Raw genomic sequence first — 22,646 nt, forward strand, 5'->3', positions numbered from 1 at the left:
CTTATTCTCACCCCTTCCATACAATGACCTGAATATAAATAAAAGATCAAATTCAGGTATTCTTGGTAAAGGGAAATGCATGAAAAAAACCTGAGGAGACTAGAGGGATGCCATGATCTCTGGGGCATTAAAAAACTTCTGACAATAGCCCAGAAAGTAAAATCCTGAAAGATTTCTAGTCTGGTGTTACCATAATACTGTAACAGTAATTTAAGGATAAGCTCAGAAGATTCCTTTCTGATAGTTGGGAAATGCTGATTTTCTGCTGGACTGTGTGCCTCTCCAGCTAGTCCCCATCAGCCACACACTGCTCTTGGGTAGATCTGGATTCCCCTACACCACCCTCCTCTGCCTCAATTTGCAGTAGCATCGCTGGGCCTGATTATGGAGTTGGGATCTACTGGAGGTCCAGGAGGATATAAAAATCTGACCCTTTGGTTGCCAATAGGACTGTCTGCTGTAGAAACGTGGTTTGAAAATAATAATTTAAATGGAACAAGTTCTTTAAAAACTGGACTGTTTTGTGGGTTTGTTTATGGAACACCAATTAATTAAAAACAAGCCAGGGATTAGATATTAATTTCATGATAACAATGTGGTCTGGCTAAAGATCTTTAATTTTAGGAGTATGAAAAGGCGTTCGCTTCACTTAGAGGATGGAAGTATGGACAAATAATGCCATGTTAATCAGACGGATGAGTTGTGTAACACACTGTGGGATAAGCATCACTGAGCCACATGAGAGTGCTTACAGGAGTGAGACTGGGAGATATAGTTTGATGCTAAATCCCTTTGCAAGAATCAGATGGCATCAATCTAGCAGCATAACGAAGTTCATAATAAAACCATCATAAAGGTGCACGTTATATTATAATTTAGTAGGCAGGCCTTGTGCAAGAAATAATTTTTTTTGCTATTAATAAGCTAAGAGAAAATAAGAAAAAGCCGAAATACTTTAAAACTGAAAAAAAAGAGATTTCCTCCCCACCAAAAATAAGGCTGAAAACATAAAAATTCATACTTTGGGGTTTGTTTTTTTATTTACTTAACTAAAAAAAATTGCAGACAAATTGCTGTGGAAAATTTCATCATCTCTATTGGCATGGGAGAGTCAAGATGCGCTGTTGTTTAGAGATGCTTGAGAATGCTTGACTGTTGTTCCAGTTCACAAAAGCAATTAGGAAATTTTAAGCACATGTTGAAGTCTCACTAACATCTGAGTTTTAAAGTGATCATATGACTGGAAATATAGCTAGAAGGTCATTCAGTGCAGTCCCCTGTAATTATAGGCAATCATATAAAAAACATAATATGCTCAAATTCGCTTTGCTGAAAGCAAATGGGTTTAAGTATGTGCTTACAGATAAGCATGTGCTTAAAGGCTTGGCACAGTCAGAGCTTTGATTAATGCAGGCAGACCAGCATTTTCACCAAGATTGAAGTGGTTCACTTCCACCATTTCTGTCCTCCATTTTACTGGAGAAGGACTGGGGAAAGATGAACTAAAAAATCAGATTCTTTTTTTTTTTTTTAATTCATTACATCTTTTGGATCTGTGTAGTGCTGATCAGAGCCTGAGCCGGGCTGCTGAAGTCAGTGTAAAGTAAAAAATAAAACATCTGCCAATAGAAACGCCTGCAGTTCACAACAAAATTATATGTGATCATTGCACATGGAGCAATGTAGAATAGAATCTGGAACAAGAGAGACTCCCTAATAGTTACTACTTTTGTCTTCCAATCACAAAGGACCTTCCTCGTAATACGAAAGCAGGGAAAAAACCAACATGAAACATGGGGTGCAAGTAATTATCAAATTAATTTCATTGCAGCTTTCAGAGGTAATAATTCCTTCCTATTTGGAAGATGTATGCAACATCCCCAAATTTTCCATCAACCTTGTTTTAGGAACTCAGGTGGGAAAGTTTGCAATGCTGTTTGAACCAAAGCCTCAGAATCAACCTCAAATAGCATTCGACTTCATGGCCAGTGCTGATTTCAGTAAAAGGAGACTTTGCTGTGATCCTTCCTTGGTCTTGCAGTGCGTTGCCAATTGTTACAGTGCAATGGCGCCTGCTTGCTCTGTGTTTGTCACATCACAATGTTTGTTGTTGTTTCAGCTCTGAACGAACCCACCATTGACTACGGTTTCCAAAGGTTACAGAAGGTTATCCCCCGGCACCCTGGTGACCCTGAGCGCTTGCCAAAGGTCAGCACAAAGTTTATTGTTTTATTAAATATGGCAAAGCTGGTTACTGCATGTTTTTGTCTGAAAGTGCAAGACTCTGTAAATGTAAGGGTCCTGGATTGGTACCCAATCAGATAAGCTGAAACAGGCATGACCATTAAAGCCTAATCTGTAACTTTCACTGTAGGCTTATGAGAATTCTGTGACTCTGAGTCACAGCTAACTCAAACAGCTCTTGCCTTTCTTAAAAGCAACTGAAATACTTAACAAAGAATGCATTTTTGGTTGGTATTTTGGAACCTGAACAGCTTATTGATAGAAGAATGATGCTTCTTGGTTTTGGTATCACAGCAGCACTTGCCATTATAATTTTGATAACTTCACCATTGATATAATGAAGTTATTTGGATCTCCAGGGAATGTGTCTCCACTGCTGCTGCACTATGCATTGGTTTAGGATAATAATTGGTATACATTGCTTTGTTTCAGGATTGCTGAAATAATTAGCACAATGTGAAATGATTTGATGCTTGTTCCCATCAAGATTAGTGGAAATTTTTTTTGTTGATTTCTGTTAAGTAAGAGCTGAGGAAGAAACAGAATAGTTCACATAGATTCTAGTACTTCTGTCTTGTACTGTGAAAACACTGTCTGGGTCTGCACTCACATCTGTTCTTGCTACCTTGCCATACTGTACTTTCTCTGGTGAGAATTTGCAGTGAGTTTTGTGATATACTGGAGAAAGAGGTGGGTATTTCAAAAAGTGTTGCTTTTTGCCACAGAAACACTGAACAATAGCAGGCGTGAGCTGGACTCACTCTATGTGACCAACTGCCACCACGTGTTTTGTCTGCTCTAGCATCATGGCTGTTAGTGGGTGAGTTGGGGAGTCAAACAGGCCAAGCGTGTGCATTTGAAGAACACAGCCTTTGATTTATGGAAAGGAAGATGTGAATTTGCAGACCTGAGACATAGAATGAATTGAGCTTTGATGCCTTAGGCCAGATCCCTCAAATAATGCATGTCCAGTATAGTCTTTGTGACTGGGTAAATCTTGTGACCTTTCTTCCATAGCTTTCTGAGCTGTCAGTAGGCTTTTATCAGGGATTGTTGTGGGCTTTGATTAGTTAAATTTCTTAAGTATTTCAAAGGTGAGAAGATTTCATGAACACCATAACTTATGTTGTTTTATTTCTTGACAGAAATAAAATTCAGTATGTGATTTTTTTACAGGCTTTTTAAGTCTTTTATATTTGCCTAGGAAAGCTGTAGACTGTGGGTTTGAGGTCAATGATGTGTTGTCCTTCCCTCTTACCACCAGAGAAACATGCTGTCCTGGAGAGTTACATTTTACATTGGCTCTGTTCACCCTCTACAAGCTGTCCCTTTGCCTGACTTTTGGACAGATTTGCAGCAGGACACAGCTTTCACAGGTTGTCAAATTTCCCTCCAGAGGTGCAACCCTTTCCAAAGAAAGAGACCATCCTTCTGTAGGGGCTCTTTCATCTGTGTCGTGCCTCTGCTGCCAAATGTGCACGTAGAGAAAAATATTTTCTCAGAAAAGACCAGCCTTCACTATGCACCAGGCATTTGCAAGGCCCAGAAGAACCACTGCAAAACTTACCTGAACCTAGTGTTCCAGCTGGCTAGTAGCTGGCCACAACTTTCCCCTAAATCAGGAAACTGAAGTAGAATACTGAGCAATCCCATGCTGGGTTATGCAGATGGAGGTTGTAGTGCATCACCAACTTCCACAGGTATTAGGCTCTCTTTCTGACACCTGTGGCACTGAGGGGGTCCCAAGCAATGCTCTTTTGTGCTGGTATAGGAATGCAGCCATCATGCTGAGCACCCTCCTCTTTCTGATTTAGGCTGAGACTGTTACCACACTGATAACCACACACCCCTGATATCTAGTGTCATGGGACATAAAAAAAGGCAGAAGAAAGCTCCATCTAGCTCCATATCCTGACTCCAACATTTAGCAGGTATTTATGGATAGGGTATGAGAATGAGGGTTAGTACTGAGTCATCTGTCCCCTCATACAACCTCTTGGCTTAATGTGTTTGTTCTGAGTATCTTTTCAAGCTATTTAAAAAAATCTTTAAATCAAGGGAAATTGTGGTTATGTATGCAGAGGTATGATATGATGGCCTAAAAAGAAAAGGTTACTGCTTAAGGACTTAACAAACTCGGTGAAGAAACTAGTATCACTATGCAAGGTCAGAGGGAAACAGGACGAAGAGGACCTTTTTTTTTTGTCTTTGGGTAATTCCTTCTGTGCAAGCTTGAAGGTTGGACCTCAAGTTCAAGACTCATTAATATGCCACGCACAGAGGCTGAATGCAGCAGGGGTTGGCACATGTCGACTTCTGTATTTGAGGCACTGATGGTTCAATTCCCAGCATTGCTTGCTGGCTCCAGGATCATAATCAAGGACGCAGCGAGTCTCTGTGCTGGGCGAGAACTGCACAGTGCTCTTCCCCATGTCATTAAACCAGGAAGAGCTTTGGCAGTATTCCACTATAGACAATTCTCAGTGGCTACTTAGGAGAGAGTTGGAAGCCATATGGCTTCCACAGTGGAACCACGGGCAAAGAGGACAAATGTATGAGAGAGACAGAGAGTGAGAGAGCAGAGAGGAGAGCAGTGCTCAAGGCTTTCAATATCCTTTTCTCCATTTTCCCCATTGTCCTGCCAGTGCATCATCACCTTCTGTTCATTAAAAAGCTTGTACTTATGCACTAAAACAAATAAAACAAAACACATTTCTGTAATTGCTGCTAGGGTTTGTGGCCATTATTCCATTGAAACATTGCTGATGAATTAGAGATCCTTCAAGAAACAGAAATGGTTATAGTTTTTGTGTCCATATGGGCATGCAGTTCTTCCCATGGACCAAGAAGAGCATTCTGCTGGGTGACTTATCCCTGCAGTGAAGAAGAATTGTTGAGGCCATCAAATGAGTGTTAGAACATGCTCTACCCTCCAGAGCTGATGAGTTAACAGCCATATCTGTGTCAACAGGCATTTGTAAAACCATTAAGGCTATTTGAGAAGTTTGATCTCCACTAGTTTAGAACCCATATTTTCAGAAGTGCTCATTGTTCATGCTTGGGATTAATTTTTTGAAATGTTCCAGCTATCTGCTGGAGCTTTATTTCTATCTCTCAGTGCCAAATTCTAGTGGAGAATGTCCTCTCATAGTGATGAGAACTGGAGCAGCTGGGAATGAGATTCTTTGGACTGCTAGACTGACAGTTGATGTACAGATGTGTTTATAGAGGAAATGCAATACATAGTTTCTGGATAAAAAAAGAGTGGGACCTGATGTTGGCAGCTGGGCTATGGAGCCCGCTATGGGCCAGAGTCCTGTTCCCTTCTTGTACAGAGCAGGTCAGGGAAAGCAGCCAGTGTAGGGTTGTCACTAGCAGATGTGCATGTCTGTACATACACATACACATGCACAAACACATGCACCAAGAGGAGAGAGAGGCAGTACAGAGGTGGTGGGATTAGCACCCAAAGCTTGGAGTGAGATCAAGTACCAGGAGTGTGCTGGGCAGTATAGTCTCTCCTTTCTAATATAGACAGGAGGCAGATCAGAGGAAATAAGAGATCTCTGGGGAGAAGTTAAAAGAAATACCATGATGCTAATGTTAAGAAATCATACCGTTGTCCTGTAGGAGTAGTCTGTAGAAAGCCTGCCTGTGGAGCTGGGGAATAAGCCTGCACATGTGTGCAGTTTCCCTGTCTCTTGTGTTTGCATATGTGTGCACAAATACACACAAGTTGTTGGTTCTTGCATACGTAACTGCAATGGAAATCACTAAAGATTTCAGATTGCAACAACATGTTGAGTCTATTGAAGTTCATTCATGCAACTACTCTACAATCCTTAAAATAAATCCCTGGCAGATATGTTGCGATTCTGCAATTTTGTTAAAACTCCACAGCTATAGCTGTAAAACGGTTTCAACTGTGAGCTAGATTTGAAACACATCCATCCTAAATGATTTAATAACAACGATTCCTCTTTATATGCAATTTCCTAGAATTTATTTGCCATTTTTGCCACTCTTACAACTCGTCACTTGTATTTAAATTAAGCGCAAGATTGTTCACTCTGTGTTTGAGAAGCAACTCATTGCATCAACCCCCTCTGTGATCTGATGTCCTTGCCCTCCCCGTCTGTGGCTTAAATGCTCTCTCTAGGAGACCCCTTATCCCTCCTGAAAGGGACTTTTACTTCTGGTTTCTCTTCATGTAGATGAAAGTGGAGCCTCTCTCTAGCACACAGGGGCCTCCCTGCTGAGCAGAGAGCACGCGTAACCATGCTCCACCTTCCCTTCAGCTTCTTTTGTCTGGTCAGTCATTAGATGCCCCCAAGATGTATCCCATCTCCTCATTTAGGACACTAATAGAAGACATGTGGTTATTAGGAACCAGTGGCTGGCAAAAGCAGTTGTCTTTCCCCATATGAAATCCCACAGATCTGCCCTTTATCCATCGTGACATGGGTATTGTTTACATTGCAAATAAAGCTTGTCTCTAAATGTGGGTGGGTTGGCCCAGGCTTGCTAGCGGAGGTTAAAATAGCAATGAAGACAAGGCAATTCAGGTTTGCTGCTTCAGACAGACCCAGCAGAAATTCCAGAATGGATCTCCATCTGCTAACTCAAGATACTGTATTTTAACCTCAATTACTTGTTTTCAGATAAGAAAACACCTATTTAGATGTTGGGGTTTTTTTCCACCCAGTGTAACAAGAGGGTTGTTAGAAAACTTTTATACTAAGTATGGGCAGGAAGGGGGAGCATGTGAAGAGGAGCTGTTGGAGTTCATCTGTATGGCAAGGAGGGCATGACAAGTGCTTGGCAGTTTCTACACTGTACTTCAAAATTTATAAGAACATGAGACCAGAGTTAAGGTTGGTATTGAAGCCTTAATAGTTGGCGTTTTTTAATTTCCTAACAATTTGGGCATTTAGTTGGTTGAGGGGCTTGTTTGAGATTTTGGGGTTTGGTTTTCAATTTATCCTATTGAAAATATTCAGGGAGAGAGTTTCAAAGCTATTGAGAAGACGATGACCAAGATGCTTGAGACTGCTATTGAAGTACCACCCTTATGGGGTGGTGCACGTCAAAGGCATTTCTAGGAATATGCAAAGAGTCTGAAACAAGAAAGCTAAGAGACAAAGCCACACAGCTCGCTGAAGGGCAGAGCCACATACAAACAGCTGGCAAGGAGCCCTTTCCTTTCTGAAGGTCAAGTGTGTGCATACACATTTCAGTGAGTTTTCTTTCTAAGTGTGTCAGCATTTACTCAAAAAATGATTAGAGCAGATTTAGACTCTATGACAAAACTTATAATAGATCAGGGCTAACACGATGACAAGGAGCTCTGAGCAATTCCCCGTTCTGGATTTCTGCTTTGCCTTGGGGTAAAAACCATGCCTGGGATTGGCTTTTCTAGTCTGCACATTCCATTTGAGCAACTTGAACCACTTGTTTGAAAATCCTGTAAGAGGGATCCCCGCATTTCTCTATTCCTCTCTATTCCTCTATCCTTATTGTTGTTTTTTTTTAAATACAACAATTAACTGAGGGTGGCAGGAAGATACCAAACAGGTAAACACTGTCCCTTCGAGAAGCAGAGTCTCTGAAGGAAAAAGTCACAGTTTGAAGAAAGTAACAAAGGCTGCATTTGTGTATTTTGCTCCATGGAGCTGAAAATATCTAGTAAATTGATCCCGTGGGAGTAATAAATACACATTACTTTATCTTGTACTTCATGTCCTATACCCCTGAGCCTTGATAGAACAACACCACTTAATAGACTTAAAAAAAGAGTAATTACAGTCATTGGTTGTGTGATATTTCAGCCCTTCCAGCCCTGCCTGACCTTCTAATTTAGCTCACCGTGTCTAACTAATGCATTTATATTCATCTTTTATGAAGCATGTGTAGTACAAAATTGACTTTGCAGCCTTTAGCAAGCTGTCTTACCAGGTTTAGGATCTGGTTAGTACAGCGTACTGTATAGCATATGTACATTTACAGCAGAATCTTGCATGCATATGCTTCTGATCAACTATTACCTTTTATCCTTTTGGAAATAAAATAAAAAATATTTATTCGATTTCATCCCCCCTCCCCTTTCTAAAGGTTTTATTCATTGCTGTGTTATTTACAGCTAAACATGCAGGCAGAAAGATGCAAGCATTTTTAAAATGATTACCACTAATGTTTCTACTTGTCAGAAGAGCTTAAATTTTCCTGCACTTTGTCTAAAAACTTAGCACTTTTACCTTTTAAGATTTACAAATTTATAAGATCTTACCAAGCTGATTTACAAACACAGCTGACAGTTTATGATGAATGATGTTGCAAAATGTACAATATGTTTCTCTGTCATTTCTATGCATGTATATATTAAGATGAAGATTAAGAAGAGAGAGAAGCCCCCTCTGAAATAAACCCTTGAGTTAGAGAGCACATGCACAAATCTCTCTCCTGCGTTTCCTCATAACTTCCTGCTCACTTCACTCATCCAGTAGAGCACAATTGTTCTCTGTGCATTTTCTCCCACCATATGGTATCCTCATTACCATACACTAAGGGTCCATATGGGGAACTTGTGAAGTGAACTGTATTCATTTTAACTGCCAGATGAGCAGCCTTTTGCTTTGCAAGCTTAGCTTAAGTCATCTGCTGTCTTTATGTTGTTATGGCAACACAGCACCAATAAAAAATTCTAATCTACTGTAAGTGTCTGGGATCACAGTATTTTAAATGCTTGCCATAACTGTCCTCTAAGTGAAGATGCTTGTTCTTTTAGTATGACAAAGGGTTATTGTCAACTCCAGCAGGTGGCAGTAAAGAAATTGTTTCTCTTTTTTTTTTAACCTTTTTTAAAAAAAAAAAATTTTCCTTTTTCCCCATCTCCCCCCACCTCAAAAAGTCATAGAATTACACAACACGGTCAGTCCTGTACATTTCCTAGGATTTCTGATGCTGAGGTTGGAATTGCAGGTGATACTTTTATGGTGCAACTCAAATACTAAAGGTAGCAAAGTAAGAAACGATGGTGGCAGCTCATGTGCTCTGTTGACAGAGATCCAGGCTCAAGTACCACTTCACTGGGATTCTGAAGCCTCCATAGTCACACAGCTAGTTCAGTTTTGGAGCTGCTTTTTAGCTATGTTTCTAAACTCCTGAATCAAACACAAAACTAATTAAGAATATCTTATAGTAATGGAAGTAGGCAGCAGCATCCTTAAATATAAATCATTTTCACCTCCGCAGGCCACATGATATGTTGCATCTCTGTCTCTCTGTCTGTATTGAAAGCGAATGTTTGTAGTCTCAGTTCATCAGTTCACATTAGCCTCATGCTGAATATTTAAACACAGAACAATTTGAACACACCATGAAGAGAGACAGTGACTGCACTTTCACTTGGAACAGCAAGAGCTCATCTAATAATAATTTAGTAAATCAGCCATTTAGTGGCTCAGTTGTACACTGTATTGTGCCAAATAATATTCAGTTCAACTCTATGCTGGTGAAATTGAAATTCAGACTCCAGTCACGTGGCACTTTTTTGCTCAATGGAGAGATGAAATGGAAAATCACTGTCCCAATAGACTGTTTGAATGTAGTGATTTATCAAAAATATAGCAGAGTGACAATAGAAACAGGATTTGGTTCTATGTGGTACAATCTATTCTAATTAGGCTTTTATTCTTGTGGTTTCTTCTGCAAAGATTATTCGATAATTCAGGATTTGCATTTACATCTTAAGTTTATTTTATGTATGGGCAGAGAGCACATAAGCGTAGTTACTGCGTAGAGTCCTTTAAGGCCCAGTCCTGTGGGAAGTGTGGCGAGACCTTTATTACCATATTTCGAGCCCTGGCTCACAGGGAACACCATGCCCTTAGGAGCAGTGCAGAAATGCAGCTGCTGCCTTTCCTCCTCATGAAGCGCCATGTGTGTTACTTCATAGCATGAAAGCAATAGCAGATTAATTTCTTTTCCCTGTTCAAGGATATCAGGATTTGTAGGGAGTGGTACAATCTTATATTAGACTAACTGATATAACTAGAAAAAACAGACAAAATTTTGGGCACCCAAGCCTTGCTTCCTGCGTGCTGAGTGTACCTTTTCTCACCTGTATCAGTGGGTCTAATAAAAGATATGACCTCACCCTACATAACTTGCCTTGGTTGTAACCATAGGCCATTGTGACTTCAGCCAAACAGCTACACTTTAAGGCTGTCTTTGATGAACATGGGGGAGAGAGAGTATTTTCCTAGAAAGTACGTTGTGAAGTTTAATATGTTCCCATTAAAGTGGTGCTTTGAGATCTTTGAATGCAGGGCATTGCAGAAGTGTGAAGTAATGTCTGTAATCTCACCTACAGTTTCCACTTCTAGCCTAGTGTTAGGTGTTATGCAGTGGTTTACGTGGTGATGCAAAATATGATTGCTGTGTATTTCTCACAGCACAGTCCAATTGAGTAGCAGAAAAAGCATCCTCCTAACCATCATGATGCCATTTAGCAGAGAGTGCTGGAAGCAATAGGATGCCTGTTGTCGTAATTCTTCTAAGAAATACAGAGCTTCACAATCTATACTCAACTGCTGACACATGAAAACTCAAACATTTTGGTAAAATGAATCAAGCAGTAATGTTTCTTTTATGAGATCTCCTCACAGGAAGGGAAGGTTTGGCACCATTTGGAGATCAGGCTCAGTGATCCATCATAGCAAAGTCAGCTGTCCTGGTGTGTCTCATAGGTCACTCGATCGAACCAGTGGCTCTTACAACTATATTATTGCTTATGGAACAGTAATTGAGGCACCATGGTTAAAAATTACCTGGTCTAATAGGCAGTGAACAATTTGCACTCAATACAATTATAAACCAAATCATTCATTTCATAACACTTGGACTAATTTATTTGTTGACCTTTTAATATCCATAGCTCTTCAGTAGTATTAACTGCAACTCAGACAAAATCTCTTGTTCATTTTACTTTCATTGATTTTTTTTTTTCCATTGAGGCAATAACAGTTGTTTGAGTACAACCTTTTCTTTCTGTTGTAAAAGTCAATCGTGTAACTTATGTTGATATAACTCAACCGGACTGAAATGTCCTCTAAGTACAATAGCATACAATCTCATGCTACTTGTATAAACAGAGATATGCATTTTGGATTTATTTTAAAGAATGTTTTGGAATATATTTGTGACTATAGATGACAAATTATGTGCTTGGTGAGAGGAGAATGAAAACAAAACACAGAAGTGTTTTTAAAGCAGTGCCGCATATACGTAGCACATTTTTTGTTCATATATTATGAAGACCTAAGATACAGAAATTTTGGAATTTGCTTCAGTTAATTTTGTTCTTTAGGATCTCCTATGTTTACTAATAGTGCTATATTCATAATTTTGTCTGGACGTAGCATCTTGTCTCTTGAAGTCCTGACATTCTACAGAGTAGAGTTGCTTAATTTTTCCAAATGTGAGCTTCTGACATACAAAATGTGTGTAAAAGTATTTTTTAATAAATAGGAAATAAATAATACTGGTATTTTTATAATCTGATTTTTTTTTTAATTTTCATCTTTAAACTAGCATGAGTGCCAAGAGTTTTTGATGATCAAAAACGTTACCAGAATATTGATGTATTTTGAAAAATCAGTGGTGAGTTTTGAAGCACTTCCATAAAAGATGTTGTAGTGACAATGGTAATGTTTCCACTCACCACTGAAAGAGGAGCCCTAGGTTGTGTAAAATGGTGTGACTGCTTCTACATTGTGGAGGTGTGCACAAAAAGATAGTGTTATCTCTGTAACGTTGGATAAATTTAATTTGTTAAATACATGGTTATTCAACATTTATACGTGCTTTGAAAAATTTCAGCTGAAATTTTAAGGCTGTAAATTAAAAATAATAGTATCAGGAACAAAATATCTTTTATTTCTGATAAGAAAGTTGAAAGTTTTTTAGAATATATGCTGGGAGGCACTTCATTGAAGTAGTCTTCCTGAGCCAAAACCTCTTTGTACAATAAAATACTGTAAGTCCTTTGAACACATAGTTATAAAATATAATTGTTACACATTTGGCATTTTATGCTTCCCTAGAAATTACCACTTGGTATCTACACCTAAGCTATGGTCTGTCTTTTCATTTCAATTGGGTCTGAAGTGGTCCTGTGTTGTAATGAGAATGCCCCTTTCAAGAGACTTCTTTTAATTATACTGATGATAAAATGTAAGTGAAAGTAGTCATTTGTAGAGGTTATGACTGAGCAGTGTTTTAACTGTAATACTAAAACCTACCAACGTTATTCCAGTCTCTATTTCAACGGTTTTATGCACTCACTCTCCACAGAACATAGTGGAATATCATTGTAGGTCAGAATTTCAATGTGTCTTATTTTTCAGTTTTCCTCCTGCTATTAAAAGTAAGCTGAACTCTCAGTTTCTAACTGCTAACACTTCCTACCTGAAAAGTACAATCCAGAAAAGTGACAGTTTCACAGATCTTAATGATATGCTCGTTTGGGTTTTTTTTTGTTTTGGTTTGTTGGGTTTTTCCCCCTTCATTAAAAGAAAATGCATGTGCGTCTTTAATTGCGTATAGGTGAACAGTTGTTTTTTATGGAAAATAGCTAGTTTGGCATACTTATATATTTATATGGGTAAATGCATTAATAAAGACCAACTCTGAAAATTAAATGGACAAAGCACATATGTACAATTTACACTTTAATTGCTAGATAGCTCTGCTGATTTAACTCAGCAGACATTCTTGCCTTGCAATATCAAAAATAATTATATATCTCTCTAGATTTAAATGCAGACAAGTGAATTATGCCACCCAATACTTTCTAGATTTGACCTAATGGGAGAACAATTTAAAAGTGATACAACTTGACCTGTATTTGGAAAGTCTTTTTGTATAAGAATGATAGAAAATAGATAGCAACGTGTCTATTTGCCAAGTAAAGTGTTTTTCACCCTTACAAATACATAATTGGATATCTACATTGTGCCACACACAAAATCACAAGCCACATTTAATCTTTTTTTAATCCCCAGTATTTCAGGGAATCTTTCTAACAAGCACAATAATATGATCCATAGAATAAAGCTTCTAAACCAGCCTGTGCAGTATCTTTGATGGTCTCAGAATTTAGTCTCTCTGTTCATTTCTCCAAATCCTTTTTAAGTTTACTTAAGTCCAGACCCTTCAAATAATTCAAAACATTCTTGTTCTTCCATAAGGGGACTTTGACAGCTTTCCAAAAATATATGGGTATAAAATGGTCAGGAGAAGGCTTTGAGTAATAACTTTTTTTATTATTATTATTTTTGCAACTCTTATCTGCAGCTGTTTTCAAGAAATAGGAATGTTAATACTATGAAGAGCAGAGGAAGAACTATCAGAAAATCTTACATATGCAAAACAACAAAAAAAACCCCAAACCTAAAAGCTCATTAATCTCAATAATGAACATCTGTTTCAAAGTACTGTAGATGCTGGTACAAATAGTTTAGGGTAACTTTTCAAAAAGAAATGCCTGAGGTTCCTATCGGAGATCGCTTTGTACATGAGACTCTGTATTTTGCCCAGGGACTGAAGGTAGCTGTGGCACATAAGGAAAAGGTAGAGTGCAAAATATGCTTTTAGGCCATTGTGGCAAACCTTTGAGGTCAGATAGAAGAAAAGAATCTAATGTTATCATTTGTTTGTTCATATATTCATGGATAAATTAGGAATCATCTTTTTGTTGTCTAGATAGATGGGAATAGTATGAGTCACTGTAAACTGGTGGGATGGAGGAATTTCTGTAACGGAAGTTGGTGAAGAATTGTTTGTTAACCATTGAATTGAGTTTATGTGGACTTATCCATTACTGATCTAGTTTGTATCTCATTTATGAGTTTGTATCTCATTCTAATGATTCACTGGATCATAATATGAAAGATGGGATTGCATAACTAAGGAAAAGTATGTGCAGAAGAACTGGTCTTTACATGCTGATATAAATATTGCAGCCTTTTGTACCTCATGAAAAATGTGTTTCCTTTCGTGACCTCGCTGTGTTTCAAACGGAGGGGATCTGTCATTAGATCCTCACAGTGTGTGCTTGCAAGATAACCTGTGGGAAATGCTGTAGAAGATGCCAGGGAATTACCATAGCATCAATTTCTTAATGACAGTGTTAGTGAGTCCCAGATATGACTGACATCTACGAGCTACCAGTTGAAGTGTTGTAGGATGTGAATAGATATGAGTAGAATGTAGTAATATCTACCAGCCCTGCATTCTATGCATGGAAGGTAGATTGGCCTTATGAGTTAAAATCTGACAACTCTGAAGGGTTCCTGCAGGTATCTATAAATACCTTTTTCTGGTAAACTTAGAGGTCTGGGGCAAGACATACTGTAAACGTATTTAGGAGGATCAAAATTCTACAGCTATCTGAGGGACGTAGACATGAGTCATGCAATCACGGTTGCATAAAGTCCCTAAAAGAGGTGATTTAAGCACTGGCAGAGTGATTTTAGATCTGCATATCTGCTTTCGCATACCCACTCTTCTCCTTCGACTTAGAGATCTAACATTAGCGGAGAAGTACAGAGCTTTTAGCAACAAAACCATCCAAATTACTTGCCAGATGCTTCAGCTGATGGTAATATGATGGGAGCATCCAGACTCTCAAATGTCAGTTTATTCAAAGATTTATTCCAATGCAACTATATTAATGCTAGTTTATTCCATGCTACTGTATATCTAAATGAAGCACACATCTGTGTTAGCTACTAATTCTGTTGCCATTGTTATCAGCGAAGATGAGCAGCATGAGTCGTGTGGATTAAAAAAGGAGGCTGATACCTTTTTTTTAGTATCTAGGTACACCATATTAACAGGAGGATAATAGTGGTAAGATGGGAAACTTGCAAGGACAGACTTACAGGTGATCATCATAATTTTGTCCCTTTTTTTGTTAGCAGTATTTGCAATAGAAACTGTTTGAATAGGGTGTGTTTTCCCTATTGCTATGCATTTATCACCTTTGTGGTTAAGAGGTGTTTTAATCATCGATTCATCGATTCTCAATGTTTATGGCTAGATGCCTGCTTGCATTTGCACTTCAGTGTTTGTTCTTTCTGCTGCCTCATATAGGCTTTCTATATTTTATTTATAAGGTTGGCTCATTGTGGAGCAGGTGGTAAGGTCATGCATGACTGTTTTTGTGCTGTAGATTTAGGCTGTGGTTTAGGTGGAGGCTGGTGAGACTACAGTGGCTTGGAAAAGCTAAGGTTCTAGCTCCCACTGTAGACTTATTTTCTGGAAATTGCCATTGAAATTCAGTGACAGGAATTCAGTTCCATCTTATAGGCAGCGGTAAGCAGAAGCTTTTTTTTTTTTTTTTACCCAAGTGAAGTATGTTTTCTTTCTCATTTTGCCTTCCTGTCTTTGTAATATCTATATGGTGTTTACTTCTTCATTATGATTCAGTTATAATATATGGAAACAATCCAGTTATTTGTCTGTTACAGAAGTTTTAATCTTTCTGTGAGTACAAATATCTTGTTAGTGAAATGGCCCTGTTATTTTATACTTCCTATTAGGCTGGCATCATTCCCTCTGTTTTACAGCAAATGGAGGATCTTTACATTTGGAATGGCTTTTATGAGTCTTTATAAAATGGTAATTGCTGAAAATGATACAATAATGCAGTGCTTCATGTAGAAGTGGAGAGACGGGAGGTCCTGGACAGGCTGAAACTCTTGTACATCAAGCTAGATGGCTGGCATTTTAGATCTGTGGCATCCTTCTAAATGGCTGGCTACCAAAATGTTGGTGTTGCCTTCACACTTGAAAGACGTGTTCACAATTTTACCTTTGTCTTTTAAAATATAATGCACACACAAATATAAGTTTAAAACTTAGTTCTAACACATAGTCTTAACTAGCAAATTTGTAGTTTTACCCATTGAAAAACAGGAAACGTTTGAGCACAAATTACTGTAATTTTCACTTGAAATTTCAGAATGTGACCTTTCCAAGGTGAAGAAGGGAACTGAAATCTGATATTGAGCATTTTGACTCTGCAGAAGAGTTTTTTCTTGCAAATAGCCATGAGAGTAGGAAGTTAGAAGACAGAGCCAGGAGGTCAGACATACGAGTCAAGAAAGTATGAATGACATCATCATCCCTAAGTACCCTCTCAGAAGATGAATGAGCTCTCTCTTGTATTACAATGCTAAAGAGCATTAGAAGGTGATATGATATCTAGACAACACATAAGATAAATGCCTCAGAGTATGCTAGAATAGCTTCCCCCCCACGCCCTCCACAAGTACATAAATCCTTTGGTGGTCTCAATAATACATGTGGCTGATGAGTACTATATATTGTGGTCAGCTTTTTAGTGACAAAATTAATTTGGATTTAACAAATACCTTGAATATTGTCTAATTTAGTTAGTTAAGTTGAATAACTGAGTGTATCTCTAGGTACCCTTTAGCCACCTAGGCTCACAGCCCTTTGGGAACACAGAGTGGATTTTTCCACTAGCTGCTGAATAAAAAGTAAGCAGATGTCAACAGAAACGTCCCATCTTTCTTAAAGCTGGCACAAAATGTGTTTATCATGATAAAACTTGAAATGCAAGTTTCATGATCTTCATGAATTCCTTCTGAAGGGAATGCATACCACAAACAAAACATGCAAAGTTGCTGTGATGTTGGTTCAAGGTACATTCTGTCAGAAGTGGAGTCAGTCTGGATTTCAGTCTTTTTGTCCTTCAAAAGCACAGTCATTCTGATATGATTTATATAATCTTTCCTACAGTAATTTTTGAATATGCGACGTTGCAGAAGACTTCATTATCCAGCCTCTTCTTTTGCTTATGTAAACAACCCTTAGTATTTTCAGAAGAAAAAAATTGATTAAAATATTTAATTGCATTCCTGTTTCAAAAACTAGAAAAGTAAAAATCCCTCAGTATAAAATCAGCTTCAGTTTGGAATAAAAATGAACTCTGGATCTGTGGTGTGTAGCTGCATGGAGGGCAGAGTTCTGATGCACCATATTTAATCACTAACATAATCTTTCCTCTTTTCAATATTTGTTCAATTGTTATTTTTATAGAAATAAAATTATACTCATTTGAAATAAAATGCAAGACAAGAAGACCCTCATTTTAGCTCTAACTAAGTGCTGCAAAGTCCTTTATCCTAAGCCAAAAGCTGTCAGACTTTTAGCATTAATAGAAGAGTGGATCTTCCTTGACAAATGCCTCCATAAATTAGATATTAGCTTTAGTCAAACTCTGTCTCTCTCAGGAAATATTTCCACTTGCATATTCAATTGGAAGGACCTTACATGATGCCCACTTACTGCTATGAAAATCTAGCTTTCTAAGATGACGGCAAAGAAAAATTTCTGTGAACAAAAGAATATCTGGAATAACAGACCTTGAGCTTACGCAGAGATTTCTTTTTAGAGAATGTGAGTTTCACTCACTTTTTGATATGTCTGTCTGCTGCTCTGTCCACCTATCTATCTGTTTATCTATCACCATTGCAGTGGTAACATGCACTATCAATTGGATTTTAAAAGACATAGATCTTTTATATTAGCTGTCCTTTTTTATAATACCTTTTACAAATTTAATCAATGCATTTTAATATACAATATAGTTTAAGTGCAATATACAATAAATATTCGAGCTTCGTCTTAAACATGCTCTAGCCTTTAAATTGTTAAAACTGCAGTGCCCTTTCAATCTACTTACATAATGTCATAAAATATACATTTCAAGGTAAATGAAGTCAGCTACTTCAATTTAGTCCCTCAAACTGGTAGTAAATGAGAGGTTAACACTATGGTGCCAAACCCATTATTGAGTAAATTTAGCACCTTGGACAGCTCTGTAAAATCTTTATTGCTTTCCTGACCTGCTCGTCATGTTCTGTCTATGTGTTCAGTGGCTCTCAGCTCTGATTGAAAGGCAATATATTAGATCCCGAACACAAACATGCTCGGGGGCTGCTTCACTGTGAGCGTAATGACATGGAGGTGAGAACAATTTTCTGGTCACCGCAATCCAAGCACCTTGCAAGGTCTGTTGCTCTAACTTATAGAGGACTTCTGGGGCTTCTTTGTATGTGGAGTCGTTACAGTAGCTTCTATGGTAATTTAAGCAGAGCTGCAAAGGGTTTAAAATGCAGTCAGAAAGCAAGAAGTTAATATCTTGAGCATGTCTGGAGTAGCATTTTATTGTGTATTTTTAAAGCTAGTTTGTGTCTATAAGAACTACCGTCAGCTCTGGAATAGAATATACCACTATTAGACACAGGAGGTTTTGTGTAACATCTACTTTGTATGATCTGAAAAAGTCATAAACAAGAAATGCTTTTATTGTGTGAAGATATTGTTAGAGAAAGTATGAAACTCAAATTTACAGACTCTGAAAATCTTGAAAAAAATATAACCATTGACTAGCTAGGAAAATTGAACGCTACTTGTCAAGCATATTTCAATAAAACATCACGACAATTAGTTTTATTTACATACAATATGATATGGCATCAAAGAACTTCCAGTGTTTACGAGCTGAATATATTTGATATTAGGCAGAGCGGCTGTAAGACTCCACGTAATTACCTCATTTTTTAGCATGGTCTTCAATCTCTTTTTAGATGCATTCTAAGGTTTTTAGCTCAGCATTACATAAATAACTATGATTAGTCAGGTAGAGCAGAAATGACTATTTAAACTTTCTTTTTTTTTTAGTAATTTGGCATAATGACAGCTTAGGTTAACAATATTCCAAAAGAGTTTCGGGGCTCTGTATCACATTCTAATTTTCCATCAGTGAAATATATAGTGCAAACTATTTCTACTGAAATGAAATAAATCCTAGTTTGCAAAGTCAAACACCTGTGCAGTAATTTTCCACCTAAAATCATGTTTCATTAACATTTTTCAGTAACGTATCTGTTCTTCTCTAGTTTGTATCTTCAGTATGAGGCAAGAAGGGTAACTCAGTGTTATGATGATTCTGGTAAAGCAACAAGGATTGATTGTAGCTAGGCATCGTTCGTAATCTGTCTGTCCATGATTATAAGGCTAACTGTTGTGGTCAAGCTACACAAAAAAAAACCCCAAGCAAACAAACACAACAGAAAGGAAGCAAAAAAACCACCAACAACAGAAAAAGGCTGTAGCAACTTAATTCCTCAGAATCTGTTTCAAATGTAGTGATTTAAAAATTGATCAATTATATATTACATCTCACTTCATATGTGGAAAATAATTGAAATGTGTGTTCTGAGACAGGGGTGTGTGCAGCGGAAGGCAAGCCTAAATGTTTACTGGGAGTACAAAAAGCCTCCATCTCATTTTTGAATTTAGGACATTATATATGTCATAAGTAGTTACTGCAGTATGACAACTATTTTATCTTATATTATAGAGAATTTAAAATTGAAAAAAAAATGCTAATATGCATCTAAAAGCTTGTCATTTGAATAGTTGTTCAAGGATTTTTGAAGAGGTTATGGTGACAGCAAAATGAACGCAATTATATCTCTATTTTCTGATCAAAGTCTACAGTATATGAAAATTGAGCATTACTGTTTCTTTTTGGTATAAAATACGGCTATTGTGTAAAATATTTTAAGTTTAAAAGTTTAACTTTGTAGAAAACTGTAAAATCCTTAGAACTGGTACTATTTTTGCAAGCTACCTGCAGAAATATACCATGGTGGATAGCATCATGTTAGTATATTAGAGCAATACTTAGGGGCTGGAAATTCCAAAAATATGTTAGTTTACTCAAAGGACAGTCTTGACTGGTTTTGATCAGGCAATTGGGAATGCACTAGATGCTTTGAAAGAATAAGAAAAAAAATTCTTGGGGATTAATTCTGCAACGCATTTTTACATTTTCTATCAGGATTGTTCATAGAAATTTTTCCACACTGTAAACTGTAAGAACACAGGAAACGCTGTTATTACTTGAATGCCAGTTTAAGCAATATTAATTGAAAAGGAACAAATAGGAAAATGGAGAAAAAAAGATTTGCACAAAATGGAGATCGAAATCCCAGGCTGTTTTAAATTCTGTGGACCATGCAGGGAAATTTTCCAGGAAACGCTGCACCGTACTGGGTCATTCTCTCATACTGGATGTGTTTTCCTCTTGTGCATCGCTTTATTTGCATGGATCCTACCCTGACCCACCGTATCAGGATACAAACCAAAGAAGTTGAAAGGTTACATTACCACTAGCACAGGACTGATTGGATATCTTTTGAACGTGGCCTGCTGGGTAAGGTCACAATTCCTGCAGTATGCAATTAGGAATAAAATAAACACATTGAAGGGACTCATAACATGCTCTGAATGACATTGATTGCAGTAATCTAGTAAATGACCTCAGGATTGTATTCTGCAATAAACTGATGAGTGGTTTATAGTGCAGATGGTAGAGACAACTGAGTGATGTATTTTATTTTGCAGCACCAATGATTCTCACCTTTTGACTTGATTAAGTGTGTGTGTGAATAGGATGAACTAGTGATTTAACACCATTCAGTGGTTGCTGAGAGTTGTTACAATTAAGGTGTACCTGGTGGGAGGGAAAAAAAACCACAAAACATGGTGCAACTAATAGGAGAGTATAAAAGATTCTAATATTTGTTTTCCCCCACAAGGAGTTTATTGAACTCAGAGGACTGCATCTGTTTTTATATTGACAGGAAGTAATACTTAAGAGGGCTGCTGATTTAGTAGAAGCACTCTATGGTATGCCACATAATAACCAGGTAAATGCATTCTACTTCAGCAAATCTAAAACATGGCTATTTCTTAGATGTATAGATAGATCAGGGGCTAAAGGTGTATGATACTACAATGTGAGACAGGAATAACTGTAGAGGGCAATGTCATATCTGGAGTGGGGTTTAGTTTGCTTGTTTTCTTTTTTAAAGGGTGTGAATTTAGTGCTTGTAAAAGCAATGTGTTATTAACCTTGGAGGCATCTGGCCACTTTTGCCAGATACTATATGATCCATAGGCCATCAACCCATATATGGGCAATGATATGCATTACATCTTGCCACCAGTGATTTTTCTGTCTTACCCTAATGATAGCTTTAAGGTGGAGTAAGTCTAGGCTCCAGCACCATTCTGCCAGTTGGTCTTGTTATACAGAAGTGTGGCCTCTGGGACTGTGAATTCCAGCTCTCTTACCAAAGATGCCAGGATTTATCATGAAGGCAGCAGATCTTATAAGCATTAGCTATCAGTCAGCCAACTGTTTTAGAAATAAAAGCATCTAGTTTTTGCCTTTGGATAGGGGAAATGTTTCATTTTAGTGTCTAAGAAAAGGTCTGTCAGAGTCACACTGGTAACTCTTTTATTCTTTTTTTTCCCTTATCCTCTAGGAAATAATTCTGAAAAGAGCAGCAGACATCGCAGAAGCACTCTACAGTGTTCCCCGCAATCACAACCAGCTCCCTGCCCTTGCTAACACGTCAGTCCATGCAGGAATGATGGGAGTGAATTCCTTTAGTGGTCAACTAGCTGTCAATGTTTCCGAAGCCTCACAAGCCACCAATCAGGGTCAGGAGAAGACTCACCTTCCTCTCTCTATGAACCCTTTCTGATAAAAGTCAGGGAAATGTGCAGAGCAGTGAAGGAGTGATGGTTCAAAACTGAAGGCTGAGAGCACATCTAGACAGACACCATCTCACGTGCACGCACAACCTTTGAATGACACAATAGTGTCATGAGATGGGGCTTTCTTTATTGACGTTTACCCCAACTCAGGAAAAGCATTTCTGCATATATCTAAACACCTTTTCCTTCTGCTCAAAGTAACACCTGTATTTGTGTTTAAATCCCACTAATTTTAAAAGGATTTTTATCAGCTTGAGTAGGTACTTCATGTTAAGTACTTGCTTATATCTCAGTCTGGGCCCTGTGTAGCTTTTCTTTATAACACTTTTCTTTTGGTTTAGTTTGGTTTTGCAAGAGACATAATATTGGCACTGATTTTTTCTTTTTGCAGAGTTTGTGACTTTTCTAAATTTTGAAACTAGCAAAAAATAGAAATATTTACAAAGACATTTTCAGAGCTTCTCTAATTTTTAAAATAGGTTTTCACTCCGTATAAAATCAATATTATTTTAATTTCTACAGTTTAAAAAAAGCGAAGAAAATGTTTCTAAAAACCCATCACATTTTCCCCTCTCCTTTGCTCAGCTCTATTTATTATCCAACTTAAAAATCCACTTTAATGAGAAAGTATTAGAATGAAGCTGTTTTCTAGAAGGGCAGACAAAATCGTTCTGCATTACACTAAAAAAATAGGAATTATTTTTAGATTAATATATTTTATGGATGTGCTGTGT

At 37.7% G+C, this 22,646-nt stretch overlaps 1 protein-coding gene across 4 annotated transcripts in view; it reads left to right on the forward strand.

The window, feature by feature from the left end:
- The window catches only part of EBF1 (EBF transcription factor 1), a 282,653-nt gene that overhangs the window by 246,644 nt on the left and 13,363 nt on the right, over window positions 1-22,646 (forward strand). For all 4 annotated transcript variants that reach the window (XM_075102589.1, XM_075102590.1, XM_075102591.1 and 1 more), the window contains exons 11-13: window positions 2,120-2,208; window positions 20,991-21,056; window positions 21,678-21,855. In XM_075102589.1, coding sequence (XP_074958690.1) covers window positions 2,120-2,208; window positions 20,991-21,056; window positions 21,678-21,855 — 333 coding nt within the window. The remainder of the gene's footprint in view (window positions 1-2,119; window positions 2,209-20,990; window positions 21,057-21,677; window positions 21,856-22,646) is intronic.

The sequence above is a fragment of the Phalacrocorax aristotelis genome, chromosome 8 (assembly GCF_949628215.1).
Source record: "Phalacrocorax aristotelis chromosome 8, bGulAri2.1, whole genome shotgun sequence".
NCBI lineage: Eukaryota > Metazoa > Chordata > Aves > Suliformes > Phalacrocoracidae > Phalacrocorax > Phalacrocorax aristotelis.